This window comes from Electrona antarctica (genome assembly GCF_951216825.1).
Source record: "Electrona antarctica genome assembly, chromosome: 23".
NCBI classification, from domain to species: domain Eukaryota; kingdom Metazoa; phylum Chordata; class Actinopteri; order Myctophiformes; family Myctophidae; genus Electrona; species Electrona antarctica.
The window spans coordinates 27,330,944-27,351,342 of NC_136804.1; the positions used below are offsets into that span (position 1 = coordinate 27,330,944).

Sequence of the window (20,399 nt, forward strand, 5' to 3'; positions counted from 1 at the left end):
GCGTACAGGTCAAGTGAAATCTGATTAATGATTTCAATAGAGCGCAATAGAAGTCATTGCACGCACGCACGCACACGCACACAAATACAGAAATCTGGAGTGTTCATTTAAACCAGAAACTCTCAGAGTTAAAGTAACACTGCAGTTTTCGGTGTGCACAAACAAACACAGGAACCTTGCATTCCTTCCTTGACTCCTAAGTCCTAACTGTCAAGCACTGGCATACAGACAGTGGTGCCAGTCTCTCATATGTGTATGCCCGTTGGCACAGTTCTCTGGGTTTTTTTTTTCCTGGCCTTGGAGCAGCTAGCCCACCCACACACAGCTGTGTGCGTGCGTGCGTGCGTGCGTGCGTGCGTGCGTGCGTGCGCGCGTGCATGCTGCTATCTTACAGTGCTTCAATGAGCCACAACCTGTTTTCGAGCCAGAGTTGACTCAGTTGAGAGAGTGTTGTCCATTCCAAAGAGGACAGTGTCCACTCCAGACTAGAGGACATGCACGCGCGTGTCAGGCGGCAAGCATTCCGTCTTGAAAATTATGCCAATGCGGAAGTAATGAAAATGCTGCAGTTCTCATTAATGGCTGAGCAGCTGGCGCGGATTCCCCTCATCCAACTGCAAAAGAAATGTCATTCCTTTGAAGTAGTCAGTGGGGACTTGGCGCGACTTTAAACTTGAATCTTTAAAAAGTCTTTAAAGTTTTCAATCGCTAGTTTCGAGTCTTCTTTCAAACTGCACGATATGTGATAATGATGAGGGTTTGCTTTCAGGGCTTGTGATTGGGTTATTATAATGAGTGAAGAAGATCCACTCCTCGCTCCCTAAATGGTAAATGGTAAATGGTGCATTTATATAGCGCCTTTATCCAAGGCGCTTTACATAGATGGGCATTACATTCACCCATTCACACACACACGTTCATACACCGATTGCAGCGGAAGCCATGCAAGGTACCAACCAGCACATCGGGAGCAATTTGGGGTTCAGTGTCTTGCCCAAGGACACTTCGACATGTAGACAGGAGGAGCCTGGATTCGAACCGCCGACCCATGGATCATTGGACGACCTGCTCTACCTCCTGAGCCACAGCCGCCCTACACACCAATAGCACACTGGTTGCCGTTTTTTCAATGAACTAGTGGCTTCAAAACGCGTCTATAGAAAGTAGAAACCAATGGGTGATGTCATGATCCGTTGTCATGAGTCCAGTGGTTCCCAAAGTGGGGTCTGGGGACCCCCAGGCGTCCTTGAGGGAGTTCCAGGGGGTCCCCAGCTAAATGATAGTTTGGAACCAAATGGACCCTTCATGGGTCTGTAACTCTGAGAGTGTACAAATGGAACCAAATGGACCCTAACATTTGTACACTCTCAGAGTTAAATTAACATTGATTTTACAATATAAATTGGGGGTCCCAGAGATAGAAATGCCATTAAATGGTGATCCGTAGACTAATGCATGTCAAACTGTGGGTCCTTGAAATTAAATGGGTTGAGAATCACTGCTAGAGCAGTACAAATGTTCTCTCATGGGGGGTCCCTGGCATATATTTTCAAATGGGGGTCTGCAGGGCTAATTGGTGTCAATTTGGGGGTCCTTGACATGAAAACTCACACAAAACAATGGTTTAATGTTCATTGAATTGTTGATGTTGATGGTCACCATAGAACAATATTCTCAATACAATATCGACAGAGAAAATGACACTTTCTGGCTGTTTTGGCCTTTCTCTGTCTTACTACATTTCTAATGATGCATTTCACTGGCAAGCATCTGCCCAATGCACCCATATTTTAATTTTTTGGCTGCCTTTACTTCAACCTGATTCATTTATTCCGCCACAGCCAAGAGGGTAGCAGCAAAAAAAACAAAAAAAACAAAGTAAGAGTTGTAGTTTTCACATTAATGAATTCATTGTAACTTTTCAGCACAACCTTTGGTGTTGGAAATGATGGAAATGAGCAGAAGAGACATTCAGTATTCTGGCTGCTGCTCGAACATTATAGGCCCTTTTCCACACGGCACCCCCAGGGCCTACATCCATGACCTCTCACACGGCACCCCCAGGGCCTACATCCATGACCTCGAGTCACGACTGGGACAGTTTCTGACAGATCACCCGTAATTAAAATCTGTCCTTATGACCTGAGAGCATTTTCAATTAACTTATTCGTAACCGTGGCTCCTCCCGTGGCAATACATGTGATGATTGGCTGTCCACGTTCGGCCTCAGTCTGGGGCAGAGGTGAACATATGGTGGGACTACTGTAATCCCATGTCACAGCCTTAAACTAAGACTCTCATGGCTGCAGACTGAAGATCTCATCCATTAGTCCCAGCCACAGGTTGGCTGTCATAAAGACAATGGCTGTAGGAGTACGACTTGTGTTATACAAATAATCTGAATAATAAAGCTGCTATCGCCTGGGCCATGGCTCAGTGGTCCAGGCACCTTGGCTGGTAATCCAGTCTGGCAGTGTGCCGCGGGTTCGACTCCCGAGTCCCGATCCCGACGGCCTTTACTGCATGTCATTCCCCCATCTCTCTCCCCATTTCCTGTCAGCCTACTGTCTGTCCCTCCATAAAATATATAAAATAAAGGCGAAAGCCACAAAAAAACCCATTAAAAAAATAAAAAATAAAGCTGCTATCTGGAACGTATATTATATAATATCAATAAAATGTTATTTCTGTATGCCGATCTGTATGTTAACCGCATTAACACCGGCATCCCTATTTTGGGCAACATTTCAAATATTTTGTATTTATTTGTATTGTGTCCCCCAGGCTAAAGGCTCGGCCGAGACTATATTTTCACCCCCGTCTGTCTGTCTGTCCGTCCGTCCGTCTGTGTGTGCGCGTCCGTCTGTGTACAGCTCATCTCTGGCATGGTTGGCCTGCTCGAAGTGAAACTGGGCACATTGGCCTGTTGTAGCGCCACCAGGAGGCAGATAACATTACGCCGATCGGTACACATTATCAATTTATCTCTAGTCTCGCGATCAAGACGGATCTGTCTGATTTTTCATATAGTACCATCCTGATTTGCTTCCAAACATTGCAGGGGTGGTCTGTTTTTGAAGTTGAACAACATGCCTCAAATCATGAACCGATTGCCATGAAACTTTGCATGCACATTCCCACCATAGGCTAAGGAAGAAATGCCACCGTACATTTTTCGAATCGTCCTCGTAGTGGAACTAAAACAGTCCGATTAATGTTTTGGCTTATAACTCGTGAACCGTATAAATGCATCATATAATATATCCTATACATGCCTATTTCCACCTGACGGGATGTATTTTCTGATTCTATTCCGATTGACTTCGATTGGCTTCCAAAGGTTGTGGCCCGGGGGTGGCCATTTTGCACTAAATGCCACACATCATGAATGCAATGCAGCACCCGATAGTTGGGGAAACCTTTTCTAGTTTATATTCTTTTAAATGAAATTAAAAAGCAGATACAAGCTAGACGTTTTTGGTCACATTGTATTTGGTGTTTTTCTTTTTTTACGGTTTCTTTGTTTTTGAGGTGGACCTAAAACGTCCCCGTCTACCAAAACAAACACCAAAATACAGCAAGAGGGCAGCGTGTTTCTGAACGTCAACATCACCACACTACTTCCTTTTGATTTGAGCCCTCTCAGTACTAGCAACGCATGAATTAAGCTTCAGGCAGCACACAATGCTGTTACAGTGCATCCATTTGTTGTCGCCATCACTGCTGGTTTAAGCATTCTTGCTGACCTGGGCTAGTTTTGCCCACCAGAGCGGTCCTCGAGGATATTGGATCCTCATGGCATCTGCGGACGGCTGTGTGTTCATGGCAACCGCGGAAGGACTTAATTTCTACTTCGTTCGCATCATTTCCCCCCCCATTGCCCACTACACAGCCCACCCCCACCTCCCCCACACGCATCTGCAGTGTGATTAAATTACCGGTTATTACCGCGTCACTGAGAAGCACAGTCAGTGCCCGAGCGAGTACCATCATCATGAGATTACCGTTATCGAGTCCCAATGACCGGGCCCCTTTGACGGACGATTGCATACGCGTGCGAGCCCCACACAACACCCGCCCATAACCTACCAAGCCCGGTCACTTGCTCTCCTGCCCTGTTATTACAAACCCAATGAAGACATAATGGCCATGCACGCCCATGTCTTTAATCAAGTGTGTGCACGTGTGTGTACTGTACGTGGCTGTGCTAGTGTATTTTTGTTTGTTTTGCACGCACGTGTTTCTTTCTGCATGTTGCTGTGGATGCATTTATTCCTATTGGTGCCTGTGTGTGTGTGTGTGTGTGTGTGTGTGTGTGTGTGTGTGTGTGTGTGTGTGTGTGTGTGTGTGTGTGTGTGTGTGTGTGTGTGTGTGTGTGTGTGTGTGTGTGTGTGTGTGTGTGTGTGTGTGTGTGTGTGTGTGTGTGTGTGTGTGTGTGTGTGTGTGTGTGTGTGTGTGTGTGTGTGTGTGTGTGTGTGTGTGTGTGTGTGTGTGTGTGGATTAGATTCTGTGTGTTCTCACCTTCTCAGTGCTGCATTCTGTATTGTGTTGCATGAGTCCAGTATTCAGTGAGGTGTGAATTCTGTGACATCAATTTGATGCTCGGGTGTTCCTATATCTGTGTGTTATGCCTGCTGGGGAAAACTGAAATAAAACAAGAATCCTAACGGATAACGTGAGTGCTGGTATTTATTCCTTCAGTATAGACTTTCCAGAACCGTGCACCCGTTACATCACTACATGGAACTATTCAACTGAGTGCTTGCTCTCATCTTCTTCTTAAAGTTACCTATATCTTATCCATCCACGTGTGCCCGCCCCTGACATGAAATATTGCTGGGTTCACATTCCAAGACATATCTGTCCATTTTTGGGTGGAAGATCGTATACCTCTAATTTGGCATCATCGAACTAATGTAGAGTAAAGGTAGACGGTAGTAACATTTGTACAATCTACATATATTTGTAACCAATGCAACTTAAGGTGATGCATCTGAAGTCAATGTTTTTTTCATCATTTAATTTGTATAGTGCCTTTCCAAAGATAATGAAAACCACAATAAAGACACCATTAACACCCCGAACGCCCGGCGTTATTTAATCCATTAAATCATAGCGCCCAGCGATTTATAGCAGCGGAGCACATTTAGCGACGGACCGGATGTTATCCCGGATGTGGCTGAAGTAGCTAGATGTAGCCAAAACACTCCCGAGGCGTTCGACAACAACGGGAGGTATGATTAATTCTAACGCGACTGGCGACGGGACCACGATGGGCCGTCTAACACATAATATTTTCTTAGAATTGGACGGAATGATTTAGATCAAGAGTTATTTAAGATTTTCGATCTCGTCGGCTAAAATCGGGGGGGGGGGGGGGGGGGGGGGGGGACATTTTCGATGACGTCCCACCGGAAAATTACATCAAGTGTTGCGCAAACGGACGCTCCCAGCCTGTGAAGCGATGCGATCGGTTTTGATATCAATAATCTCCGTCCTTTTGATCAATCTCTGTCTTGAGCGCTGGGCGTTACTAATTGATAGGGCGGAGAACTCCGTCCTGTGCGCTCAGGGTGTTAAGTGGCAGGTAACACAGAATAAACCTTTTCTTTCTTGGAATCCGTTGTGTGACCTTCTGTGTTTGATGTTTTGTATTGTATATTTTAACTGACCACAACCTTGAACGTGTTCTCCTGTGCAGGTCATGAGTGCCTCTAGGAGAAACCCAGTGGAGATTAACCTCACCTGTCCAAAACGACTCCCTGACTGGGCTCCGCCCTGTCCCCCACCTCCGGCCACTCACCATGAGTAAGTAACTACTTACACACACGCGCACGCACACACACACACACATACGCACACAAAGTGTGCCATGATTTGTTTTTTCTGTTTTGTATGCGTCTATGGAGTTAACATTACTAGTCCAATAGGCCTATATCCAATATGTCTTCCCTGTGTGTTTCTGGTTTCTCAAAATGCCCAATAGAAATGACAGTAGTATAGTTACATCACAATATCACCCCCTCCCCTAACCCCTCCCCCTTTATCATACAACAACAGCTGTGGGTGCGGCTTCAGTTCAGGTGGATCACCACCCATTACCACATCAAAACATAATTGTAGCACTTTCTGTACACTTTCTCTGAAAAAAACATCTTTCTCCTAGTGTAATCACAGTACACGATGATCATGTTTTTAGGGGGGTGAAAAAAATCACGGCACTCCATCTTTAAGGGAGTTTCTATATCGATGAGCACAGGTACTCTCCAACAGTTGTCTCCAGGAATGAAACCCGTACCGTTTGAAAAGTCCGACTGGCATTGGTGTGGAATGTGGTCGTCCTGCAGCATGTTGTTGTTCACACAGTGGTTGAAGTGGGGGTGCTAACAGAACATGGCTCGATCAGTCCCATCCTGGCCCTGCTGCCTTCTGCGTCTCCCTTTGTGGCAGGAGCATATGGCAGAGAAGGGAGAGAGTGCTGCAACCCTCGCCACAGCAATCACTCATCAATCACACCACAGAGAGCACGATGGGAAGGGGAATGTAGCAGAATGTGCACTCCATCGTGTGTGTGTGTGCGTGCGTGTGCGCGCGCACGAGTGACTGTAATGGAACAGCAGCCCAGTTCCGTGGGCTGGTGTGAGTCATACCACTAGTTTCAGGGTTAGGCACTATATTATGCTAACATCTCCATGTCTGCACATGTGTGTGACAGCGTCGGGAGAGAGGCTGATGATTATCAATCTCGGGGGTGTGTGTGTGTGTCTGCATCGCACTGAGCAAGCGCAGTTTGCCAAGTATCGAAGAGAGGGACATTTGTTTCAACGATTAATGTAATTGTTCTGTGTTATCATTTTCATGGCTATAATTTATCAGCCATTTCTTGTTTTCTTAGTCAATTAGACCACTTCATTCATAGTGAGATAAAGATCAATGCTCTTTTATGTTATGGGAAGCCAGCATCTTCTCCTGAGGGTGATGTTAACTCATCGTGTCTGTGTGTGCCTGTGTGCCTTGCGTGTGTGTGTGTGTGTGTGTGTGTGTGTGTGTGTGTGTGTGTGTGTGTGTGTGTGTGTGCGTGTGCGTGCGCACGCGGAGAGGGGGCAATAGATCACAGTACTGAAGGGCTAGGACTGGGTTACCGGGGCAACCTAGTACATGTGAGGTGTTTACTGTAAGGTGATTGGATTAGCCAGATGCTGCTGAGGGGAGTGCTGAGAGATTTAACCCGATTACTGCCTTTTCTTTTCGAGCCCTCCGCCGCCACCTACAGTGTGTATATCCGTGTGCGTCCTTACGCGGTGTGTGGTGCGTGTTGCTGTGCGGTCAGGCCCTGATCTGATTGGTTTTGAGTGATGAGAGAATGGACCATGGTGTGATTGATGGCGCGAGTGGGGTGGGGGGGAGGAGGGGGGGTCCGCTAACAGGAGCTGCTGCTTCTCCTCCGCTGCTGGTTAAACTCGGCAGCGCCGTCGGCCCAGTCTGTGAAATGCGTCTTTCTTTCTTTCTCTCTACAGGTCTTTTCTCTGTCGGTCTTTGTTTTGTCACCTCTCTCTCTCTCTCTCTCTCTCTCTTTCATTCTCCTTATGTCTCTCTGTCATTCTCTCTCTCTCTCTCTCTCTCTCTCTCTCTCTCTCTCTCTCTCTGTCATTCTCCCTCTGTCATTCTCTCTCTCTCTCTCTCTCTCTCTCTCTCTCTCTCTCTCTCTCTCTCTCTCTCTCTGTCATTCTCCCTCTATCATTCTCTCTCTCTCGCTCTCGCTCCCGCTCTCGCTCTCTCTCATTCTGTCTATCTGTGTCTATCTGTGTCTATCTGTCATTCTCTCTCTCTCTCTCTCTCTCTCTCTCTCTCTCTCTCTCTCTCTCTCCCTCCCTCTCTCTCATCATGCAGAGTGCTATCACTTTGGTAAATGTGTGCTAGTGTGTGGGGTTGACCCGATATCCGAATGTTTAGGGCAGTGGTTCCCAAACCTTTTCACGTCAAGGACCCCCAATTTTGTCCACGGACCCGCCATTTGAAGAGATATGCCAGGGACCCCCTGTAAGAGAACATTTTTACAGCTCTAGCAGTGATTCTCAACCAATTACATTTCAACGACCCTCAGTTTGATATGCAATAGGCTACGGACACCCCATGTAATGGCGTTTCTATCTCTGGGACCCCCAATGTATATTGTAAAATCAAAGTTAATTTAACTCTGAGAGTGTACAAATGGAACCAAATGGACCATAAGGGCATTTGGTTCCAAACTATCATTTCGCTGGGGACCTCCTGGAACTCCCTCAAGGACCCCTAGGAGTCCCTGGACCCCACTTTGGGAGCCACTGGTTTAGGGCACACATCACATGGGCTTTGGTGCCTGACACTGACAGCAAGCGAGTTCGCTGGCCGGACTGTTTGTTACATCGCGTTACTCCGCTGCCCTCTCCTCGGTGACGCACACGCCGGTTACACACACCAACGGACCGACATGCGGAAACAACTGTCGCAAATGCGGTCGAACATGCAGTTGCTCCCGTGCTTGCTTGGTTATGTTTTGAGGAAGGTTGGTCGGTCTACTCTAATGACAGTCGGACCAATAGTATGTCTAAAGTAAAGCCTGCACCCCTAGTGTCTCCATGAAAACTAAAGTGTTTGCGTGTGTGTGTGTGTAGCCTGTACTGTACATAAAAACTGTGTTAGTGTTTTTTTGAAGATAGAACCGCACCCCCCCCCCCCACCTCCCCCCTTTTCCTGCTGATAACGGTGTGGAGAAAAACAGGCCCCAGGCGCTTTGATCCGTCAGTTACAACACACACACGGAACCAGCACGGCCCCGGCTCCGTCTGAAACATCAACAACCGCTCCAGAATGGTGGGGAAAAGCCTCAGAAATAGCAGGGCCAGGCAGGGAGGGAAAACACTTTGTCACGTTTTGCCTTAAAGGACCACTTCACCACTTTTCAACCTATCTTCATATAATAGGTCCTCACTAATAGAGCGTCGCAGTCCCGCCTCCTACCCTGGACCAGGAAATGATTCTCCGTTCATTTTCCTCATAGACATTTCAGAAAGTATTTATTTAAAGACATTTACGCCGCGGACAAAGCCAACTCGAGTCGTGACAAATCATGACAACAAACACAATTTTTTGGGCCGAACAAATAATTAGAAAGAAGAAAGAAACGGCAGGTTACACTTTTTTTGTTGTTTTTCTTCTTTGTAATTATTTGTTTGGTCCAAAATATTGTTTGTGTTGTCATGAGTTGTCACGACTCGAGTTGGCTTTGTCCGCGGCGTAACCGTCTTTAAATAAATACTTTAAGAAATGTCTATGGGAAAAATGCATTGGGTTTCATTTCCTGGTCTATAATCATGAATTTTTTTCTACTCGGTCTGTGTCTCATAGGAGGGCTGTGGGCAGTTCAAAGTCTTCCAGTGACATCATCGATGGGGAATACAAGCTAATAAAAACTGCAGGCTTTCTAGTCCTGAAAAGTTGCAATGCGAAAATGGAAGCCATCGTTCTCACGATAATGGGTTAATGAACATTTTTGTAAAAAAATTCTTGTTTAAAAAATAATCTGCCTAATGATGATGTCACTGGAAGACGGTTTCTAAACTGCCCACAGCCCTCCTATGAGACACAGACTGAGTAGAAAAAAATCGTGCCATTTTATCATGATTATTAGTGAGGACCTATTATATGAAGATAGGTTGAAAAGTGGTGAAGTGGTCCTTTAAATGTGACCTGAATGTGGTCACATTACGGGGGGGTGGGGGGGGTTACATTCTATCATTTAGCTCTACCTTTTAGATAAGCTGGCCTTCCCGGGTCTTTAACCAAGAGATGGAGGTTGATGATATTGATATCCTGAGCTAATTACCTTAATTACCCGCACGCCCGCCCTGCTGGCCCCCGGGGTGGGCGGGGTTAGCTCCCCCTAACGAGATTCTTAATGAGGATGGATGACTCAGTCTGGATGTGTGATTTCCTGACTGTTGAAAAGAGAGGGACAAGGATGAAGGATTTTATTTAGACATTACGTATCCATCTGCAATGTGTTTCATGTATTGAAAACGTTAGCCCATCGTTCTCCCTCACGGGGAGACATGACATGACAGTATTATTCTGTGAGCCGCGAGCGATAGGTGTGTATTATTATCCAAATAGCAGTATAGCGTAAAGTAGTTATTACATGTGGTAATAATATAGGCAGTTACTGCGGCCCAGGCTGCGAGTAAACACACACACACCCAGAATTTCCCAAGCGACACGAGGTGAGTGAGTAAACAATACCGGCGATTTCACAGATATTTTCTTTATCTTGAGTGTGTTGAGCTCACAATGAAACGAGAGAAAGGTAATTTCCCGGCACAGAGTGAGACATGCTGTACTTGTCTGGGTAACATATTAATGGCTTTGTGTTGCCGTCAGGCTGCAGAAGGACTATGGCTCCTGAAAGAGTGGACCTGTCATGGCCTCGGGAGTTTCTGTTGCTGCCTGTGGTTGATGTGTCAGTGTGGGAGTGTGAATGGCTGGTGTTAATTATTTCACCGGCCCCATGCACACACACACACACACACACACACACACACACACACACACACACACACACACACACAGACACACGAGTCGGTGGAGTAGGGATGATGTCATTCGGTAGCATGCGGGGTACACAGTGGCTAGGCGTGGTGCAGGCTAATTATCCGCTCTCCAAAGCCTCATCTGTCCTCCATCTGCTGTGCAGTGATACAGGGTAGTTGGTGCACAGCTAGCCAGTACAACAAGTTAGCTTCACCGCAGCAACCGCAAGAAGTAACCTTCCCACTAGTAACCTGCATTTGTTCATGAATGCAGGTGAGGGTTAACCTTGCCCTATCCACTCCCCCTGCTGAGGACCATTGTAGGCTAATTCATGATCTTCATGGGGCAGCGCTAGCCTCGGTCCCAGCCTTACTCATCTGCGAAGAGAAAAGCCTGGTCACAACCTGAGGCAGAGAGTGTATCGGCTGGAAGTGTCGGGCTGGAACATCCGTCGCATGCATTTCCCCCGGACAAGGTACCAATCACAGCACTTGTTTAATTCACGGAGAATGTAAACAGATTTGTAAAGCCTCAACGTCAATTCCTTTGAGTGGTTCTTCCGCCCAAATCCTGCTACTTCCGCCGATGCACTCTACAGCGTAGGCACCAGACCGTGGCTACAGTATAAAATGTTAAAAAAACAAAAACAAACGAGCTGTTTAAAGATTTATTCTACAGCCTCCCTTTTTTCCCTTCAACCTGCTACTGTCAAGTGGGGACATGTCTCATTTACCAATGTGAATGAGTCCGTTAACTTCACACGCTGTGGCACCTCAATGGAACCGATCTGTTTTCTGCAGCAAGGTTCCAGGCAGCCGACTGACTCGAGGCTAATTACTGAGAAAGATTGGATTTGTTTTCCAGAGAGCACCTGAGGGAAGCGGCCCCGTTTTGTGTTCTGCAGGTTGGACAAGTTTATTATCCTCTTACACCTCCCCTTCCTTCAGTGCTTCGCCACCCGGAGCTCGCTGTGAAATTGAACTCTGGGCAGTGGGCTTTAGACACAATAACATTAAGGATTAAAGGAGAATTCCATGCTAGAAGGCTTTCTTACCTTTCTTACCTTTCTTTGTAGATGTTACGTCCCCACCAAAGAGGTCCAGGTGTTTTTGTGTGCAAAAGCTTCTTATTGGCTATTTCCCCTACTATAAGCGCTCAATGAATTGCATTGAATTGAATGGGAATTGAATGGGGCTATGGGGTGTTGTGCTAATTCGCTTAGTTCCATCGAAATAAGTAGTAAAGTGTGCCGCTTGGGATATTATTTACATTATGAAGAGAGGATATATACAAAAAATATATAATTTTGAGCAATGGAAATAAGCGAATTAGCACAACACCCCATAGCCCCATTCAATTCCCATCAATTCAATGCAATTCATTTACGGCTTATGGTAAGGGAAATAGCCAATAAGGAGCTTTTGCACAAAATAACACCTGGACCTCTTTGGTGGGGACGTAACAACTACAAATAAAGGTAAGAAAGCCTTCTAGCATGGAATTCTCCTTTAAGAGTGACACTAAGGTTTTCCCAGTGTTTTTTTTATATGGCAGGTTTGTATTAAAAGTGTAGCCTATAATACTACCCGACCAGTCAGTGCACATCAAAGGTCTCCCGCAGAAAGGAAACGAGGCAGTTGGACGTGGCGGAGAGACATCAGTGTACGAGACATCATAAACGCGGCAGTAAAGCACTGCAGATGTATTCTATTTGACAGGTCTGGAACGCACTGCGTGCTGCTATGTAGCACCAGAGGTTTGGAACGCACTGCGTGCTGCTGTGTAGCACCAAAGGTTTGGAACGCACTGCGTGCTGCTATGTAGCACCAGAGGTTTGGAACGCACTGCGTGCTGCTATGTAGCACCAGAGGTTTGGAACGCACTGCGTGCTGCTATGTAGCACCAGAGGTTCGGAACGCACTGCGTGCTGCTATGTAGCACCAGAGGTTTGGAACGCACTGCGTGCTGCTATGTAGCACCAGAGGTTTGGAACGCACTGCGTGCTGCTATGTAGCACCAGAGGTTCGGAACGCACTGCGTGCTGCTATGTAGCACCAGAGGTTTGGAACGCACTGCGTGCTGCTATGTAGCACCAGAGGTTTGGAACGCACTGCGTGCTGCTATGTAGCACCAGAGGTTTGGAACGCACTGCGTGCTGCTATGTAGCACCAAAGGTTTGGAACGCACTGCGTGCTGCTATGTAGCACCAAAGGTTTGGAACGCACTGCGTGCTGCTATGTAGCACCAGAGGTTTGGAACGCACTGCGTGCTGCTATGTAGCACCAGAGGTTTGGAACGCACTGCGTGCTGCTGTGTAGCACCAGAGGTTTGGAACGCACTGCGTGCTGCTATGTAGCACCAGAGGTTTGGAACGCACTGCGTGCTGCTATGTAGCACCAGAGCATGCCATTGTGGCTACATAATGTGTGATTGTCTCTCTGGGGGGGATCACTCTGACCTGATCCAGCATTGATTTGACCGGACCGTTGTCTCTCTCTCTGATCTCAGTTTCTCTCCTAGACTCCCACAGAGTCAAAATGCCACACTTCTGTTTTCAATGAAAGTCTGCTCTATCTTCCCACTCTCTTGACCCTCCGTATTATCTCTCTCTCTCGCTCTCTCTCTCTCTCCCCCTTGACCTCCATGCCCTCCTCACCATATACGCCTCTCTTTCTTATGTAATACTTTTCCTGTGTGTGTGTGTGTGTGCGTGTGTGTGTGTGCGTGTATTGGGTGTAGACCTGAGGGTTTTTGAGCTGTGATGTGTTGCCAGTGGTTCTCCTGCAAGTGAAATGCTCGCTCACTGCTCCCGGAATCTTCCTTTCCCGCCCTCTGCCCTTCCCCTCTCCGTTGCCCTCCTCTTTCCTGTAGCTGTAATGATGCTGGGGACCCTCCTCGTGTTCACAATGACATGACAGGAGGCTCTGTGTGTGTGTGTGTGTGTGTGTGTGTGTGGGGGGTGGGTGGGGGTTTCACAGGAAGGAAGCTTTGCTGGAATATGATTACATCTCTCAGTAAACAGGGTAGTAGATAGACATGTATCCATGCGTGTGTGGTCTTCAGGGCATCACGTGCACACAGCACACGTACCGTAGGCTACTGTGTATATGCACATGCACTCCAGCTACGTTTTAGAGCAAGGAGATAGAGGATAATATGCCCAAAGACTTGAGCCTAATTCATATTTGCTCGACAAAGAGGCCACGGTCGTGCAACCAAGCGGTTCCCAAACCTTTTTGGCCATGCACCCCCTGTTACCTCCAGAACTAGCTGACGCACCCCCCCCCCACATGGAAATATAAATTGCATAAGCTATAGAGACATATATTTCCTATGTATGAACCTGAATATGGCATATATATGCAGCATAATTATGCTATATTCTGCATGTACTTGCCATATATTGGCATAATATGTTAATATATTTAAAATAAAACCATAGCCTTTTCATGTCGCGCACCCCCTAGAAGGTGCTTGCGCACCACAAGGGGTGCACACACCACAGTTTGGGAACCACTGCTTTACATGAACATGTCGTTTTTTTATATAAGCTTTTACTTCTCTCTGCCCCTTTTCTTGAACCAAAAAAAACAGTTGTGCTTTGTTATTGTGTTAACTTGATGATTGACAGTATAGAGTTTTCAAGATGAATAAAGATCAAATAAAATCGTTGCCGCCAGGCAGAAACCTCTTTTCAAAAACCATCGCAAACTAATTTGGCTCGCCCCCTAGTGGTCGGTTTGCAACTTTGGAATGAAACCGGCATTTTAAGCTCCCGGCAGCTGCATCGTGGACGCCATCTTGAAAACGATGCCTTTCAAGTTGTTCGTTTTCCGTAAAATCTTAGTATGATATTTGGCACACACAATGGTAACAGAATCCATTGTAAAATCTCTTCTATCAATTATTTGGGGTTCCAACCATATACTGACATATCTAATAGTGGTTTCATTGCAAACCGAGTCCGACCACTAGGGGGCGAGCCAAATTAGTTCGGTTTTTGAAAATCGGCTTATGCCCATACCTAACACCATGCCAAAATTCTAAAAGTAGTTACGAAGTGCATAATTGTTATGATTTTTTACATATTAAATCCCAGTTTATAGGCATTTTAGCTCATTTTAGCCACAGTGGATGCCATCTTGAAAACGATGCCTTTCTGGTTGTTTGTGCCCTCTGTCTTTTGCTCTCTCTTGTAGACCCAGTTTCAAATCCCAGGGAATCTTAATATCTTCCTTCCTGGACTACAATCCCCATAATGCTTGTGGATGGGGGTAGGGCTGTCTTACTGAGACAATATGTAGTCCAGGAAGTAGTAAGTGAGCCCAGTGTCCATGACATCATGGAGCCCATGGACACTTTGAAATAGTGAAATATCTAAAAACACATATTACCCACATGAAACCCCAGAAGTGTTTCTTGTCTCCCAAACATCATTAAAATAAGATCTGGTTGCAAAAAGAGGTGAAGTGGCCCTTTTAAGGTACTTCATGTAGTTTTGAAAATAACTGGCATCAAATTCTGCGTACGTATTACGTATTGGTTAAAATCTGCTGTGTTTCACACACATTACAGTTTCCCAACCTGTATGATTATAACTGAAAAGTAAAAAAAAAAAATCATACATTGTAATTCTATATAAATGAACAATATCCAAAATATTTGATTCCAGACATTGTTAATTTGTTATCATTCACATTCAATGCACTCAAAGCTGGGTTGCGTTGCCCTGCATGTACCGAGTCCCGGTATTGAGTTACTATGGCGAGCTGTGCCAAGTTGAGCTGCTCGAGTCCACCGTATCCTCTTTGCTCTCCATGTTTGTTCCATCAATACTTCATGTTTGGTCTTCAGCAGATGGGTACAAACATAGTAGTATTACAGTGTGTATTATGAATAGTGGAGAGATTAAGGTGTGTGTGTGTGTGTGTGTGTGTGTGTGTGTGTGTGTGTGTGTGTGTGTGTGTGTGTGTGTGTGTGTGTGTGTGTGTGTGTGTGTGTGTGTGTGTGTGTGTGTGTGTGTGTGTGTGTGTGTGTGTGTGTGTGTGTGTGTGTGTGTGTGTGTGTGTGTGTGTGTGTCACTTGATATATATCTCATGCAAATGCAGGAAGGCAGTCCAGGATCATTGGGGATTAAGTACTGCACTATTAGTGGTGTGTTGATGATACAGATTACATGTGCATGCACACATGTCATGCATGGTCTCTTGCTGTCCATGAATCTGCATCTGACAGCCTGGGCTGCATCATGTGTATGGTAGAAACCAGACGGGTATACTGTCAACCCTGTACGCGTAACACGGATGTGGGCCATAGATCAGTGGTTCCCAAACTTTTTCATGGTACGTATTGGTACGTTCCCAGGTACGTATTGGTACGTTCCCAGGTACACACATATATATTTATATATATAATATATATATACATACACGTACGTCGACGCTAGGTGGCGTCCTATACCAAGTCCGTATATATACGTACCCCAACGTAGACTCCGTCTATATAATGGTTGATGCCTACGGAAGCCTTTAACATTGGTCCGGTTCCCATAGCAACGCCCCACCGTTCCAACTATGGGATTGGAATATATATTCACAGTGCATAGCAGTAGAAGAGAGGATTTTCAAACCGTCATAACTCTGGTTCTAAGATCGCTGTCCTTGGTAGATTTTCTGCCATCCACATTTCGGATTTAATTTATGTCTTTTTACCGCGACTCTGGCGCCATGTAAACGCTTCTGACGAGAGGTAAGGAGTGTGTGAGTGTTCCAATGCTGCGGTAGTATGTGTAGCAACAGTGTGTGGGGGGTGGGGGGGTGGGCAAACACCATCTTCTTAAAGTGAGAGTGTATGCTGGCCCCTGGTGCTGGGGTTTATGCTAACAGCTAGCGTTAGAGATAGAGTTAAAGATGGAGTGCCATAACTTTTGTACTTTTTCCACTCTATATGCCAAGATTTTTATGGCTCTAGCAGTGATTTTCAACCATTTTCATTTCAACGGCCCCCGGTTTGTCCTGAATTAGGCTACCGTCCCCTATTTAATGGCATTTCTAATCTCTGGGACTCCAATGTATATTGTAAAATCTAACTCTAAAATTTAACTCTAAAACCCTAACCACACCAAAGGGTCACCATGCAACTCCAAACGTCCAAACGGTTGCAAGGAGTTAACCTTGCAACCGTCTTGACCCTTTGGTGTGGTTTGGGCCGTTGAATTCCATGCGTTGAATCACTATGGTCAACGTGGGTCAACGTGCAACAAGACCGTCGTATCACACCGCAGGCGGCGCAGGGACAACGCTAAAACCGCCTTGACCCTTTGGTGTGGTTAGGGCTTTAGAGTGCACAAATGGAACCAAATAGACCTGTTAGGGTCCTTTTGGTTCCGTGCATTTGATTGCAACACTTGAGTTGACGATGAACTGTCGCACAAATTGCGATCAACGATTTATTTGTGTTTGACGTTGAACATTGGAACTCATGAATACAAATGTAATTTATTTTTTGGCTTTTAGGATTCGCAAAGAAAAGTTCAGTTTAGTTATGACAAAATAATATACGGACCTTGCATGTTCAAAACTATTACTTTTCAGTGGTGTTAACCGGCGACCGCACACCGCGCTGACTCCCACAGCCGGTGACGAGCAGCTCGCCACCTGTCAACCGCTGATAAACGACGCACACCCTATCGACCGATGTCAAGCGAGATGCACCTTATCGGCCGTGTGATGCATGACTGAGGGTGTGTGTGTGAGAGCATGAGAGAGAAAGACAATGACAATGAAGAGCGATTCCATGCATGCTAAGAGACCAGTGGTTCTTCTCAAACATATTCATGCCACGGTTTCCCCAAATAAGATATATATTTGTCTGCGGATCCACATCTGAAAATATGAGATTACAGATTTGTCAAATTCTTTCAAGGATGTAATGCATTCTGAGGTTGTAGGGTTTAAAGATATACGAGATGTATACGGTAACCAGCTCACAGCGCGGCAAAAAAACAAAGTGACACGTTACGCAGTGAGCTAGTAAGTCTGCTATCTTTTTTTGTTCGTTAGCTTTCTTTTAACCTTAAAAGTATTGGGGGGGAAAAAAGTCTGATTAATTTAGAATCGTTTTGAAATGCAGGGTCTCTTGCACCGCCATCTTTCAGATGGGGTTCAAATACATTTTGTTTGCATTATGTTATGCTTTAGCTGTTGAAAAATAGCAGATCTACAAGCTCATAGCGCGGCACCGAGTGCCGCACTATGAACTTGTAAGTCTGCTATTTTCTGTAGGTCTGCTCTTTCAGAGCGAACGTTTTTAAGTCAAATCTTTGCTTCTGGGAGGTCCCTAGAACAACACATTTTCAGATGGGGGGTCGGCGGCCAAGTACATATAATTCTAGGGGTCCTTGACATGACATGAGAACCGCTGACATAGAAACAGGGTTTTCAGAAAACAGGATTTTGAAGGCATTTGTAGAATCGTCCTCGTGTCTAAATGTGTTTTCAATGAACTGCGTTACTGCAGGTGAATGGAGACGCTACTGCAGGTGAATGGAGACGCTGCAGTGAAGTAGGTCAAGACAGAGGAGCAGTGCCACACAATGCAATTAGTTGAACGGAGAATGATTTCAGTCTCGAGCAACAAATTGCACTTGTTCCATAATGCAAAAACAAAAAATGGGCAACGTGAATCAGAACGGGACATTATGGCTGTACAATGTATGTACATCGGTGCATTTCTTCTTTTTAAAAGCTCCATTTTGTGCTGTGTGGCTGTGTCGCAGTCAACTGGGGCTGCACGTCATAGATATTCTGCTGTCTGCCTACTCCTAGCCTCTATACATCAACGCATGCACACACGCACGCACGCACACAGACACACACACACACACACACACACAGAGACATAGCTCAATCCCTGCCCTCTGCTGTTTTACCAGCTGTTGAATTTACTGTTACCTTGTAAATAACTCCAGCGTACGCACGCATACACACACACACACACACACACACACACACACACACACACACACACACACACACACACACACACACACACACACACACACACACACACACACACACGACACACATGCTATGAGCGCACGGTATGTTTGCTATTGCTATGCAGTCTCTATCACAGTTATTTCTCTCTGACCCTCTGGATGTGTCGCCTTCATGATGAAGTGTATCTCTGCATTCTCTGAACCAGCAGCAGAGGTTGCAGGCTTCTGTCAAAGGGCGGTACTGTACGGCGTGTACTGTACGCGTTTTTTAGTTTTTTGTTAAACAGTTAAAGCAGTGGTTCCCAAAGTGGGGTCCAGGGGTCCCTGAGGGAGTTCCAGGGGGTCCCCCAGCTAAATGATAGTTCGGTACACTCTCAGAGTTAAATTAACATCTAAATTGGGGAGTCCGTAGCCTAGAATTCATGTCAAACTGGGGGTTCTTGAAATTAAACTGGTTGAGAATCACTGCTAGAGCCGTAAAAATCTTCTCTTATGCGGGTCCCTGGCATTATCTCTTCAAATGGGGGTCCGCAGGGCTAATTAGTGTCAATGAAAAAGTTTGGGAACCACTGGGTTAAAGCACTATATTCTGATAATATTCACTCATTGCTGTTACAGTGTTTGTAGCAATGATTTATACTATCAGAATATAGAGATATTTTACTTTTTTTTGGCGATTAAAATATCACTTTTTATTGAACTCTTGAGAGGGTACAAATGTGACTCTTTTATACAGAGACAGTCATGGCGGGAAGACTAACTGTTCAGGAGAGGAGAAAAACTTTTGTTTATCCAAAATGAGTTAATAGCAAAGGCAGATGTCTGAAATAAATGTCTGAGCTGTAAATAGGAAATAAATGCTTAAACATGTAGCTATAGGTGTAATGTTAAGAGTCCACAGAAGTGAACCTTTCAAGCCTGTTTTCTCAACTCGCTGTTTTCTGTAAGACATTACTCTATAAGCCATATCTCCAAAACTGGTGGGTCAAACTGAACAACCAATATGTCAATAGAGGGTATGCGGCTATGCGCGTGACATCATCAAACCCGGAAGTTATGCAGGAACACCAACTGAGTGGCAAAAATCTACTTTCTGGCCTTGACAACCCATGCATCCAAACAGAAAAGTCCTGTCTGATTGCATTAAACAATGTTAAACAATGTTAAACTCACTTTGCATGTTGCTTTGCCACTCAATGTGCCATTCACTTTAAGCATGCGCATATGCTCTATTTGAAGCTATGATTCCCTGCTTTCATAGGACATGAAAAAAACGAAAATTAAATTAAAAATTAAAGTTAAAAATTTAACAAACTGACATGTAAGTGTCCATTTTTAAAGGAACACTTCATCCTTTTTGCAAAAACATATATGTTAATGCCGTTTAGAATATTTAGAACACTTTCCTCGGGTCTTTATGTGTGTAATATGTGATTTTAGATATTTTAGATGTTCGCAGTGTCCATGATGTAATGGGCTCACTTACTTCCTGGACTACATGTTGTCTCAGTAAGACAGCCCTCCACCTATTCAGTATTTAAGTCCGACGTCATTTTGTAGTGCTACGTTACGTCCGGGTCCAAGTGGCACCAGCTCCCGTCCGCATCTCATTGTCAATAGAATATCTAAACGTGTGAATCTTTTTACAATGACGTTATTTTTCAGAAAGGAAGCCATTGAGGGTTAAAATGGGTCTTAATGCTTCCAACTCGAGTAGAATTATTAATGTTTTGTACAAGTTTCCATGACAAAAAAAAAAATTATGTGGAGACAATAAAGACTGTTATTATCATTATTATTGAAGGTGGTAACAGTCCATTTGCTCAGTAAAATA

At 45.2% G+C, this 20,399-nt stretch overlaps 1 protein-coding gene across 1 annotated transcript in view; it reads left to right on the forward strand.

The window, feature by feature from the left end:
* Nucleotides 1-20,399, forward strand: part of usp6nl (USP6 N-terminal like) — an 86,941-nt gene that overhangs the window by 3,622 nt on the left and 62,920 nt on the right. Inside the window, exon 2 of the mRNA XM_079494650.1 lies at nucleotides 5,702-5,808. Within this exon, the coding sequence (XP_079350776.1) occupies nucleotides 5,805-5,808 (4 nt within the window). The 5' untranslated portion in view covers nucleotides 5,702-5,804. The remainder of the gene's footprint in view (nucleotides 1-5,701; nucleotides 5,809-20,399) is intronic.